The 13,084-nt window shown below is 49.6% G+C and overlaps 1 protein-coding gene across 3 annotated transcripts; it reads left to right on the forward strand.

The window, feature by feature from the left end:
• The first annotated feature begins 1,655 nt into the window (after positions 1-1,655).
• On the forward strand, positions 1,656-6,920 carry PLEKHF1 (pleckstrin homology and FYVE domain containing 1). 3 transcript variants are annotated; one of them, XM_057400132.1, is made up of 4 exons: positions 1,656-1,828; positions 3,498-3,632; positions 4,382-4,486; positions 4,948-6,920. In XM_057400132.1, exon 4 carries the CDS (start codon positions 4,960-4,962, stop codon positions 5,779-5,781), a length of 822 nt encoding a protein of 273 aa, XP_057256115.1. In that variant the 5' UTR covers positions 1,656-1,828; positions 3,498-3,632; positions 4,382-4,486; positions 4,948-4,959; the 3' UTR covers positions 5,782-6,920. The 3 variants fall into 3 exon arrangements, with proteins under 3 accessions (XP_057256115.1, XP_057256123.1, XP_057256132.1); XM_057400140.1 differs by having other exon boundaries at positions 4,382-4,456; XM_057400149.1 differs by lacking the exon at positions 4,382-4,486.
• The last annotated feature ends 6,164 nt before the right edge of the window (positions 6,921-13,084 follow it).

Below are 13,084 nucleotides of genomic sequence, written 5' to 3' on the forward strand. Positions count from 1 at the left end.
GGGCAACAGGCACCGGGCAACAGGCACCGGGCAACAGGCACCGGGCAACAGGCACCGGGCAACGGCTCCTGACACGAGAAGCGGCGGCTACGCGCACCAACCCTGAGCCCAACCGCCCCCACGCCACAGAGACCGCTCTTGGGCGCCCTCTAGCGGCACCCCAGCTGCCCTTCACCGCCCAGTCCCTATCCGCCATTTGCAGCCGCCGTGAGAGGGGGCGTGGCTCCCCGCGGCACGCCAAGCCCTGCCGGCGCCCATTGGCTGTCGGGCTCAGAGGTAGGCGGGACCTTGTGGTGGAGCGGCGGGAGCGTGGCTCGGCCCTTGCGGAGCGGGGTTGCTTGGGGCGGCGCGGCCCGAGGTTGTTCGCCGGAGGTCTCCAAGGCACTTCCACGGAGGTATGGGGACCACGGCGGGGCTTGGGGCTTGGCGCTTGGCGCTTGGGGCTTGGCGCGGCGGCAGGGAGGGTAGCTGGTGCAGAGGAGGAGAGCTGTTTAGGAACCTAGGCTTTACTGCGCCGGGCTGGTGCGCCGGGAGGTGCCGGCCGCAGGGCAGCGAGCTGGCTCCGCTGCTCCGCCCGCTGTGGGGGACAGCGGTGGGGGAGGCCGTGTTCGCCGCCGGAGGGCCTGGCCCGCCTGCGTGTCTCTGTCCCGAGTGCGGTTCTTTGCTCGCGGGGCAGCCGGTCTGCGGCACCCCGGTGTCTGGGCGTGGCCTGAGCGCCAGGTAGAGCGCGGATTTACAGGGTTTTTAGAAGGAACTCTGCCGAGTTTGACCGCGTAGCAAAGCCGAAGGGGTGATCCCGCTGCGGAGCTGTGAGAGGAATCCCCACCTTTGGCCACGCATCCCTTCTGAAAGGCTCGTGGGCTCTCAGGTGCTGGGAGAGACAGAATTCATCTCTTCCCTCGGTGGCACTCACCAGCCAGTCTGTGTATGTCATTTGTTAAGAGCCCGTGCCCAAGCCTGAGGATGTAACAGGTGGCCTTACTACATGCTGCTATGTGAGTCCCATCAGCTCCAGAGCTCCCAGTGGATGTCTATTCTTGTGGTCACTCACCGCGTTGATGCTGAGGAGCGGCAGGGGGGAGGAGGAAGTGCAGGGGAAGCAGCGCAGTGCTGCACTGCCTGAGAACGGGTGAATGGACAGAGAACTGGGCAGAAGGAGAGGGTGAGGCTCTTCCCTGAGTTTGAGGTTTTCCTTCCTTTTGTACAAGGCTGATGGACACCTCTGAACCTGCACAAGAGCCGCAACAGAGCTCGTACTGCTGGTTTGGGTAGCATCGGTCTGAGCTCCTCAAATGCCACTGCTCAGCTGTGCCCTCACTGTGGCCCTATGTGACACAAGTCCTGGGTGTGCTGAGCAACAGTGGCAATAAGCCCTGTTTGTCCATATCCCACTAGGACTGGTGGCATTTCTTAATCAAAGACCTAATGCGACAGTCAGTCACAAAACGTACATGCACTGAGCTGCCTCAGGGGCACAGCTGGAAGAGGGCTGCCAGAGCCTGCACCCAGCAGCCCTGCAATTACAGCATGCCAGGAAGGAGGGAGAGGCAAGCTGAAATCCCTTCTGTCAGCAAAAGAACAGGAACTATGGTTTTGTTGCTCTAAATGCCTGCTGTGGCTATAAGGTGGCTTCATCCTGCTTACTCTGCTTGGTGAGGAAGATCTTACACCGACCTTAACTCCAGGGGAGACTTCTCAGCTGGGCAAAGCAGAAGAAGGGAGTAAGGAAGAGCTGCAGAGAGCTGAGGTGCAGGGCATTTTCTGCTGACAGACCTTGGCAGTCAGATCTCAGTGCACGCCATTACGCCTGGACTATCCCTTGCATGTGGTATGCATTAGGTATGCAGTGGATACCAAGACTGTCAGTTCTGTGTGACAGCAAGAACAGAAGAATCGGGTAGAACAGCTCACTACATTGCTATGCCCAAGCCTCAGATACACACCGTCTTGAAAACATACCCCAGGCTCCCTGATCCAGGAGTTTCAGTTGAAATGCTTTGCCTGGCATGCATCAACATGGCTGCTTAGAATCACAAGTGAACAAGAGCTCATTGTTTTAAAACATGGCTTGCTTACTTCTGAAGTGGACTGCCAAATAATATTCTTTTTCCTATGAATATAAGTCATATTCACAGAGTTATATATTCACTGCATAATACTTGATCACATGCAGAACCAACAGATCTTGACGAGAAAAACAAACCCCAAACTTTGCCATGCCAAAAACTCCTGTGAAAAGTAGCACATTCGTAAAGTACATCTTCACACCCTCATGTTAGCTCTGTAATCTTCTGCTGCATGTGACACACGTGCGTATGTATCCCGTGGTAAAAAGCACTGTGACCGTGCTGACCCGACAGGGCAAACTTGAACAAACAGGAAAAGAAAAGAGATTAAAATTTGTATTCTTATTTTTACATCTTACCACTGCTGTTCCACTGCTAGCACTTCTCTTTGAAAATAAGCTCATGTTTCCTGGCTCTTTGCAGGCACAATCTTTATATCTGACAAAAAGTTTTCAGATATAGGAGGATACCTAGAAACAGAGTCATGTCAAGCACTGTACATGCTTGAAAGGTTGGACCATGCTTCTAAAATATATAAAGTAAAAGAAGCAGGCTGAGAGCTGGTGCTCCATAACCCAGAAATATGAGGAAGTGAGACTGGTGGGAACAGGATTAACTGCTTTGGTTTATCCCACTTGGTGTTGCTGCTGCCAAAAATTCTTGACAGTATTTTGTTGCATTCACTGTCTTTCCACACCAAACTTCCCAAGCCGTAATTTCAGTTTTTCTTTTCCTTTATTATTTGGTCTTTCCTTTATTATTGGTCTTTCACTCAGCAGCTCTTCATCCATGGATTTGTTTATCAGAAACCTCCCAAAACCACATTCCAAGATAGATGTGACTCTGGGTATTCACGGTCAGAGAGTTTAGTGTTCAGTTGTAGAGCAGTTTGCCCTGCCTATTTGTTCTTCAGTCTTACTTGTTCATTTAAGAGGGAGAGAAAAAAAAAACACCATGGTGCATTGTTGTAATTCAGAACAGATTTGGATGTATGTCCTGCAGCAGAGCAGCTCCCTTCCATGCTCAGGTCCACTTGGGCTGACACATCAAGGAGAACAGAGCCTTTCTCCTCTCCTGACAGCAGTGATAAATCCCTTTCCACAACTTCTGCATGTCCATACTGAGATCGAGGGTTGGTTGAGGCATTTCTTCTGCTGCTGCTGAGGGTATCAGATTCCCTCCATCTGAGCATTTCAGTTCATTGTAAATTGTCCTTCACACTGAAGCATACCCATATGAGTGGATATGCCTAATGCTGTCCAACTCCATCAAATCCATTCTGGTGCTTCAAGACCCTGAGGATGCACATCCTTCCTGAAGGAAGCTGGAGGCCTTGGGATCCTCCTGTTAGTTCAAGGGAGACCTCAAAGAAGCCAGCTTTTCAGGAGCACTGGCCACTCAATACTTCTGTAGTGTTTTTGATTTCTGCAGGGTAGGTTACTCCATTTAGGTCTCCCCAGGCTAAACCTGCATCTTAACTTTGTGCCTTTGTACCCTCTCCTGCTCTAGAGAAGGAAATTCTGGGAACTCAGAGGAATTAAGAGGTCTTTCTGCCAGCTAGCTCAGGTCAGCTGTAAATAGCATGCGGCACCCTTGAGCAACAGCTCTGTGGTTTCCCTTCTAGAATACCAAAGGGATGATTTGGGGTGAAGGGCAAGGGAAGAATGCAAATTATCATTGTTCTAAACATACAGGATCAGTCGTGTTGTCCTCCTCTCCTTCCCTTTCCCCTCCAACGTCCATGGCTCCAGGGGCTCTGGACAAGGAGAACAGGGAAAACCATGGGGAACAGCTCTGCATCAGTGATTCAATGAACTGCTAACAGGAGCCAGGGGGATACACATCCCTGTGACCTCGGAGCTGCCTCGTGATGGCTGAGCTACCTCTCTGGAGGAGGAAATGACTCAGGTTCCCGTGGCCAGCTGGCCTCAGGGCAGCACCCTTCAGCGCAGGAGGGACTAGGTGCAACAAAACCAGCAAGGAGCACTTTCCTCACTGCAAACTACTGATAGCAAACAACTGCTTTCACTGCAGAGGTACACTTATCTAAAAAAAGCCCCAGCAGACTATTGACACCTGAGACTGTGTGAGAAGGAGGATGCAGAGGTGTGGTATAGATGAACATGCTTCAGCAGAGATCAAGCTATTTTAAGAATAACATGTCTTTCAAGTGGAAGCACCAGCAGCCCCGATGTAACTGTGGTAAGGGAGGAAGGGCTTGGCTTGTGTGGATTTATTCCCAGAGTAGGTGCTTCTTCCATTTTTTGATTTTTTGTTTGTTTGTGGTTTTTTTTTTCCCCCTTTTTGTCATGCAGGGAGGACCAGAGGGAACAAGTGATCCTGCACTGGTTTGTTCCTGCCTCAGCTGTGGCCCCAAACAGCATTGTGGGGTTTGTGTGCTTTAACTAATCCTTGAGAAAGTGGGTGTGCAGTCAGAAATGGGAGGCTTGTTCCTAAGACCATAAATCTCCTCCCTGAGCCTGCATCCAGACGAGCATCAGTTAGCTCCCAGCACCAAGAGGGATAAAAGGAGGGGTCCTGGTACCCTTCAGCTTATGTAGTACAGTAAGTACTTATGCCTGCATAAGAGCAGGTTCAGACCAAACAACTTTCTTTATGGTTGCACAGTTATGCTAGTAAAAAGCGTGGCTGTGATGAAGGAGCTGGCTCTGCCTTTCAAGGGCTTCCACCACTGTTGCAAAGTGGTGTCATAAAGTTTGAAAATTTAACTTGTAAAGGTAACAAACTAGCGAGGAGTGGTAAGGAGATTATCGTAACCTCAGGTTGCTTTAGAAGTGTCTCATCTGTGCATGCATTTGCCTTAGCCTCACCGTGGTGCAAATGTTTGCAAGCTCACCACTTCCCTCTTTACTTTCCTCAGAGTGAGCTGGAGATGGTGGACCATCTTGCAAACACTGAGATCAACAGCCAGCGCATTGCTGCTGTAGAAAACTGCTTTGGGGCTTCTGGACAGCCTTTAGCTGTGCCAGGAAGGGTCCTTCTAGGAGAAGGGATTTTAACCAAAGAATGCCGCAAGAAACCAAAACCTCGGATATTTTTCCTCTTCAATGACATCCTTGTCTATGGCAGCATAGTCATCAACAAAAGGAAGTACAATTCCCAGCACATCATTCCCCTTGAAGATGTCACTTTGGAGACGCTGCCAGACACTCTACAGATGAAGAACCGCTGGATGATTAAAACCTCCAAGAAGTCCTTTGTGGTTTCTGCAGCCTCCCTGACGGAGAGGAAGGAGTGGATCAGCCATCTGGAGGAGTGCATCAGGCACCTGCTGACAAAGACGGGCCGGCAGCCCTCCACGGAGCACGCGGCTCCCTGGATTCCGGACAAGGCGACGGATATCTGCATGCGCTGCACGCAGACCAAATTCTCCGCTCTCACGCGAAGGCACCATTGCCGCAAGTGTGGCTTTGTTGTCTGTGCAGACTGCTCCAGGCAGAGGTTCCTGATGCCCCGGCTTTCCCCCAAGCCCCTGAGGGTTTGCAACCTGTGCTACAGGCAGCTGCTGGGAGAAAAGAAGAAGGAGGCGGAGGGAGACTGCAGGCAGCAGGAGCCGATCTGCTCTGCCATCCCAGGCTATGAACCCTCCAGTGGTGATGACAGCGACAAGTCTGATGATGACAAAGCTGACCAGTGGCCAGCAGACACCGAGTTCTATACCTCAGAAGTATCCTGGTCATCTTTCCATAGCTGAAGTCCTAGGGAGTCAGTGGCATTTAGGCATTGTGAAACCAGCTTTTGGCCTCCAGTGCACACCCTTCTTGATGTTTTCCCTGGAAGTTGTGCCTAGGATGGTGGATCTTAGCCCCTGCATGCGGTGTCTGTTTGGGGAGCAGAGATGGGATTACCCGTCTGAGAATGTGTCTCATATGACAGAGTGAAGAGAGCAACAGCTCAGTGGAGAGTACAGACTGGGTAGAGACCTGCAGATCAGGCTTGGCCAAGTGAGCTCAACCTTTGGTGCCTTCGTCTTCCTGTCTGTAAATACAGAGCAATACTGACTTCTCTTCTTAAAGGCTTTGAGATAGGCTCTTGGGAGAGAAAGGAGCAAGAAATCATAGAGTTAAACACTTGCCTGCTAGCAGTGTGTTGCTCTGTCATGGCAAGGGGTGTTCCAACTACTGTTTCCCATGAGCATTGCATGTACATCAGAGATGCTCAGTGCAAGCCTGCCAGCCTGAGGGGATAGCTGCTCATCACGGTAAGGTCTCATAGGCTTCCACTTCTACAAGTGGGTCTCTCAACTTGGAAACACTAAGGGAATAGTGCTCCAAATGCAGGGAGCTCATGCAAAACTCAGTGTGAGCCGCCTTAGTAAAGCACTGGAGCATCCAGCAATCTCACATGGAAGGAGGCCATTTTGATGGTACCAGGCCAGGAGGGAGAAAGGAAAGGTGAAGGGGACAGGTAAAATTATGCAGAGGAGTGAGATGAGGAGGGGAGAGACTTACTGCAGTTGTCTCAACTAAGTGCAGAGCCCTAGATCTCAAAAATGGGCTGTTAATCTACGATTACCAGCAACCTAATGAACTCAAGCCTATCAGGTAAAAGGGTAGCCCAGGGAAGACTTGTTAAGTCTTGAAAAATCCAGGAAAATGCCCCAAATTAAGATCCTGTGAAGTACTGCACTTCCACTTCCCTCCTGAGCAGGAGCCCAAGGCATTGCATGAGACTCACCTGTGGGCTCACCTAATGTCTATCAGTCTTACAAATCCAAAGTTAAGATCCTTTATGTAGTTCCAGGATTGGAGCCCAAGACTTTACAGTTCACTTGAATTCAACTTTAAAGCTCAAATTAAGTTAGAAATAAGCCATGTTTATTCAAGTATTTTATCATACTATAGCATGGGGGTAAAACAAATCAGAAAACAGCAATTGTTTTGCAGCAGATTTTCTACAAACTCATTATTACTTTGATTATATTTTTGTATTGTGTATTTTATGCTCTGGAAAAGGAACATGGCTGGGAGTACATTGCCAGTGTTATAAACTGTTTCCTTACCATGACCTGTTGCAAACAGTGCGTTGCCTGCCAGATGGCCAGACTTAGGGTTTTTTAAACTTTGATTCAAAGTAATCACTTTTACTGTGTTTTGTAAACTGCCACTCTTTCAGTGAACTTGTATTGGTTGACTGTGTGCGAATAAAGATACGGCCAACAGGAAGAAACCAGAAAAAATATGACAAAAAATGTGTTGTTATTTAATAAGAGCCTTAAAGAGGAGCAGCTGGGATTCAGGCCTGGCTGGCCACCCCTTAGCTGTGGGGTGAATCTAATAGGTTTCTATTTACTGCTCCTGAGGTAAGCGTGAGTGAAAAAAAGAAAGCCAAATCTGATGCTTCCTTTCTATTTATACCATGTTATTATCTAACCTACTTTTCCCAAGTCTTTTGCAATCCCCTGCAGTAGTCTGTATTAACTGAAATGATATTTTTCTGGTGGGGCCGCAGCTTGGAGTGGGTCAACAAACCTTGTGGCCTAAGCAGATGTTTTTAGATTTTAAAGCAGTAAGTACAGTGAGTTCTGTTTTTACCATCCCTCTCCAAGCTTAGTTCATAGCTCTGTGCAGCAGTGATTGTTTTTATAATGCCTCCCACCCTCCAGAAGGGTGTACATGCTATGCAAACAGAAATACAGTCCAGTTTTGAGCTACTTAGTTTTCTTACAGATCAGCTTTTCTTTATCTTATGTGTCCAAAGATCTTACTATTATCAGCCCCAAAAGAGCTATAAACTGGTTTTATCTACTAATGATGGCCAGGCACGCCTCTAGCAAATGCTTTCTTGTTAAGCAAGAGCTTTTCTTAATCACAGCAGGGAAGAAAACCCCCCAAAAACCAACCAAACTCTACCAAAACCAATCAGTTCTGGGTTTTTACTGTGCACGCTGTAGTTGATGGCCTTATGGGAAACGCACACACACATACACCTTCCAGCAAGTGGCACATCCTCATTCCATGCAGGCAGCGATGAGGTATTGTACTGCAGCTGAGCAGGGAGACCCGGGGAGGCTGCCGTGGATCAGAGAAGACATCTTACTTGGAAACCCCAAGTAATATAGTGCCTTTTAAACTGTTAATGCATATGGTAAAAGGAGCCTGTCCAGGAAAGCATGGGGAAATTTAAACAAAGGCTCCCCCCACCAGCTTTCCTGTAGTTTATTAGCCAAGCTGGAGAGCTCAGCCCTGGGATCAGAGCCTGGGGCTCCTGGCTTCTGGCCTGCTGAACACATGGTTTTTGCATCACCGGCTCTGCTGTTAAAGCCCAGCCTGGAGTTTCCCAGCTTGATTCTATCTCCAGTGCATTAATGGGGCATTTCCTGATGGTTTGGTTTTTTTCTTTTTTTGAGCTAAATAAACACCTTACCAGGGATTCATTACAGTTTGCAAACCCATGTGTCTAGGAAGAGCGATAGCTTGAATGCTCACTTCGGAAAAACATCTGCAGGCTGGGGGTTTTGTAGGGTCACATCCTCCTCCTGAAAGGCTCCCAAACATTGTGTGTGGGGATCGGCTGCCAGAAGGGGTTCCTTGCTCAGCCCCTGCTTGAAGGTGTCACAGCCCAAAGGGCACTGCACTGTGCAGCATCCCACCATGCATACCAGCCTTGGCACTGAAAAATACTCCTGCTCCCTTGAGCCAAAATGGGAGCCCAAGCACTCCTAGAAAAATAGTTCCTTTTGAGCTGGGCACAGAGGAGCCACAGGACAGTCCCTGTAGCTGTCAGAACAAGAAAGGCACTAGTGCACTGAACATGGAAAGCAAAACTGGAATGTTGGCATCAGACCTGCTGCAGCTGCTGGGGACTCTCCAGCAAAGAAAGAGGGAAACAGAGCTAGGGGCCATGCAACGAGGCAGTCCTCTTCGGCTTGCCAAAATCAGTAGGAAGGTGAGGCAGACAATGGCACTGTTGTAGCAGCCAGTCACAAGAGCCAATGGAAAGGTAATGGGAGATTTGTTCTGTGAATGAACCATACAGAAAGGATCAAAGAGGTTCAATGGGACGTGTGCTCCACCATCCCAAGGTGCAGCCAAGACACACCACCTCTTTCAGAGCACGGTGCTGACTCAGCACTTCACAAGCTTTTGGAGGCAGCCGGGTGAACTGAGCCAGCTTCTCAGTCAGAGTCTTGCTCCCAGTTACTCAAACACTCAGATTTTACCCAAGCAGAAGTTCTGGCTCTGCCAAAGCCCGTGGCCTCTCCCGACTCACTACTGCTGCAAGGCAGTTTCCCATTTTCCTCAGCCTGGAATTTTTGGTTAGCAGGAGGAACTGAGGAGCACAGATGTTGCCATCTACTGCTGAGCTTTAAAGCGCTGTGTCTCCAACAAAATATACAGGCTTCTGTTTCTGACTCTGCTTCAGGCCATGGATCTTTAAGAAAGGTGTTTGCAGGAGTAAAATGTGACATAGCTGTCACTGTCAAGATGGGCACAATTTAGGAAAACAGGTCTGAGGAACCCTTGCCCAAGATTCGAGTGCTGGAGATGCTCTGCAGACCTGCTGGGAAGGAGCGAGGTGCTCCAGGGAAGCATAGGGGCAATACACAGCCAGGCCTGCTTTATGCTGCATATCCCAGGTAGGAGAATCCCCCCTGGTACCGTGCACACAGATGGTAAGGAGCCTCTCCTGCACATGCAGTTCATAAAACCTCCAAACAGACAGAGCAGCCAGTACTGCAGTCCCAAGACAGCAGATGGGGCAGGCAAGGAGGTGGTGTCAAGTGCTGGCAAACACTGGCATTTGACTTAATTTCCAATATGGCCTGGAATTGCAAATAAACCATAAGCATGTTTTCAGTAAACCTCTTATGGAGCGGTTCATGGCCATAGCAAGTTACACAGCTGCTCAGCTACATGTCATAAGAAGGGCGGAGAAAAAGACAGAGGGAAGCCAGATAAGAAGGTTTGCTTTAGCAGAGCACTCCTGAGCAGAACCCTCTCTTAGGTGGTTAAACCACCCTAGGGCAGAGCTGCAGGCAGCAATCCTGCTGCCAGGATACTGCTGCCCCAGGCTATAAGAGAATGTTTCACCCTGTGTGAGCTTTGTCTAGCCTCTCCTTTTTTGTCTTAAATAGTGTCTGTTTTGGTGAGAAACTTAGCTAAAAATAACAAACCAGATTTGAGAAGGAAAATCATTAACATAAGAAGCTGTGGCTGCCCCATCCCTGGCAGTGCTCAAGGCCAGGTTGGACGGGGCTTGGAGCAACCTGGTCTAGTGGAAGGTGTCCCTGCCCGTGGCAGAGGGTTGGAACTGGATGAACTTTGAGGTGCCTTCCAGCACAAATCAGTCTGTGATTCTATGATTCTGTGAACTCAGGACCAGACAGGTCTCTTTTCCTCTAACAGAGGAGTAATTAAAAAGTCACATGTTTTTATCAGAGGAGCTACACACAAGGTAAAACCAAACCCTTGGTGGTTTCATATACAAAGGATCTTCAAGAGACACCAAGTCCTCTCTGTGGATTTGCTCCCTCTCCTGTTGAAGCCCACAGGGGGAACCATGTCCCCTGACACACATCACATCCCCACATAGTCATCAATCTGTGATGACCACCTTACAGTGTACAGCCCTGCTGTGACAAGGCAGCCTGGGCAAGTATGTGTGCTGGGGTCCCCTTTGGCAGCCCTCCTGAGCTGCATGTACCCCATTATGTGAACACCAGCTCTCCACAGTGCCAGAGCTGCAGACCCAGCCCTGTGCCTGGGAGCACATGCAGGAGAGCAGCACTTGTGGGAACAACCCGTCCAGTTGTCTTCAGATAGCTTCAATGGCTCTGATAATGCGGTGCGAGCCAGCTAACCAACCCACAAACCAGAGTCACCATCACCCAGGTCACAGACAACTAGTTTCTGTCAGTCTCTGGCTTGATGGGTGTTTGCAGCAAGTTTCAGGCAAACCAACCTCTAGCTCTTTTCAAAAAATGGTCTGGAGCACACTTGTGACCAGCCTGTAAGGTCTGAGGTGAGGTATCTCCCCTGCATGAACCCAGGCAGCCCTGCAAAGCTTCACTGTGTGTGGCTTTTGTAGTCCAAAGGTCTTTCATACACTGCCTTAAGACTGCATGCCCTTCGCAGCCCAGCCCTGCTACCCAGTGCACCCTGAGAAAGCACCCGGGCCCAGCCTCTGTGGCTGGGGACAGAGGAACATGGGAACTGCCCCAGCATCTTCTTATCAGGGAGCCTGGCACCCCTCACAGGGGCGTCTCCTCTGTGAGGAGAGGCTGTTTCTCACTGCCTTGGCAGGACCCAGCTGCTCTCCTGACACTCCTCACACAGCTGACTTTACTGAATCACCCCATGGAGCAGAGGGAGGAGGGATGCTGTGCATTAACCCTGCAAGAGCCTCTGCAGCAGAGCCTTCTGCTGCGGTTCATGCAAGGGAGATGCCTTACCCCCCAAACCTCGACAGAGACAGGCTAGTGTCAGGCACAGTGTGGCTGGGGGACGGGGGACGAACTTGTCTCACAGGGTTTCAGGCTGCAGTCACATCTATTTATTCTACTAGGGCCACTTTCAAGGCAGATCCAACACCCACAGCCAGCAGGCTGAGCAAAGCTCTGTGTCTGTGCTTTGTCCCAACAAGCACTTGGGACACTACACTCTTCAGCCATCTGCTTACAAGGAAATCGCCTTCACAATGAGATGCTCTACAGAATCAGTGATGAACTGCTATGGTGTTCATCTGGGGAGGACAAGAGGCGACTGTCACACTTGGCTATTTCAAGACTTCAGCAGTACCACTGCTGTCACTATAATACAGCAGCTAGAGCTATGTTACTTTCATAGAAACAGGGTCTGCAATGCAGCTGGTGTAGCCCTCGAGCAAGGGCAGTCCCTCTTAGCATGCCCCAGAGCCCAAAGCGCTGCGAACACCTTGGCAGTCACCAAGCAGGGACCACTCACAACAGCTGATGCTCTGTCTCCTCAGGGACATGCCATAGTGAAACTGCAGCACATGGCTGTGTCACAGAAGGGACTCTAAAGGATACATTTATTGGTTTAGACCTTACAAGTTAGAAACAGACTGATGAAAACAGGGTTACTCCTTCACATAGGTTCCCTGTTTCAGCACCCTCACCACTCAGGAGAGCCATTTGGGCTATGATACACGGGGTGGAGCCCCCAGCATTGCAGCTCCTCCTCCCTTTGGGGGATGGAGAAAGTTCCTATGTTGGAAGCAGGCTGAGGAGCTGATGCTCGCCCTAGCACCAGCAATGCAGCTCCCCAGATACAAACTGTCATAGGCAGCTCCAGAACCAGACGTGTGGGGAGCACAGGGAGCTGATCACCTCCACTACAGTTCTGCCTCACACTCAGCACCAGCTGAACTTTCTCTTCCGTGCCTACCCTCCACCAGAATGGGTCTCTCATGTCCTGCAGACTGAGTTTTCCTGGAGCCAGCCACACCAGTAGGGTGCAATGCTGAGACATCCCTCTAGCCTGAGCCAACCTTGCACCACAGGCATCTCTGCAGTTGCAGGCTCGCTGCCTGCAGGATTGGGAAGAACAGCAGGAGAGGGGAAGAGAAGAAGGTCTCTTCTTTTATTATGTTTTTTTTTAATTAGTTCTGTGAGAACACTTAAGACATTCCAAAAGAAAACAGGAGGAACTTTTCAATCAGACCACGTCATCTTTCTGTGTAAAACAACTTTCCATTCTGCAGAACAAAGCAGTAGCATGACTACATCTTAATACAACTTCCACTGTATGTGGGTCTGAATAAAGGAGACTTCCTTCTTTAAAAATACTGCCTAGTGATTTGGATTCTGGTAGCATGGAGGCATTTTCTGATTGGCACAAGTAATAAAGACATTGGTTTAATTTTTAAGTTGATATTGCAGTTCTGAGAACATGAAATAACTGATTGCAGCTGATGGACTGCAAGAGGTTTGGGTTTCTTACCTTGCTTAATCAATTGTTTGTACATTGGAAAGCACCCAGAGAGGAAGGGTCCACTCCTGAGCAGGATGAAAGGCACAAAGGCAAACAGGCAGC

Source organism: Pezoporus wallicus, unplaced genomic scaffold, assembly GCF_028554395.1.
Source record: "Pezoporus wallicus isolate ANWC-B61680 ecotype Strahan unplaced genomic scaffold, APGP_CSIRO_Pwel_v1 contig_13243, whole genome shotgun sequence".
NCBI classification, from domain to species: domain Eukaryota; kingdom Metazoa; phylum Chordata; class Aves; order Psittaciformes; family Psittacidae; genus Pezoporus; species Pezoporus wallicus.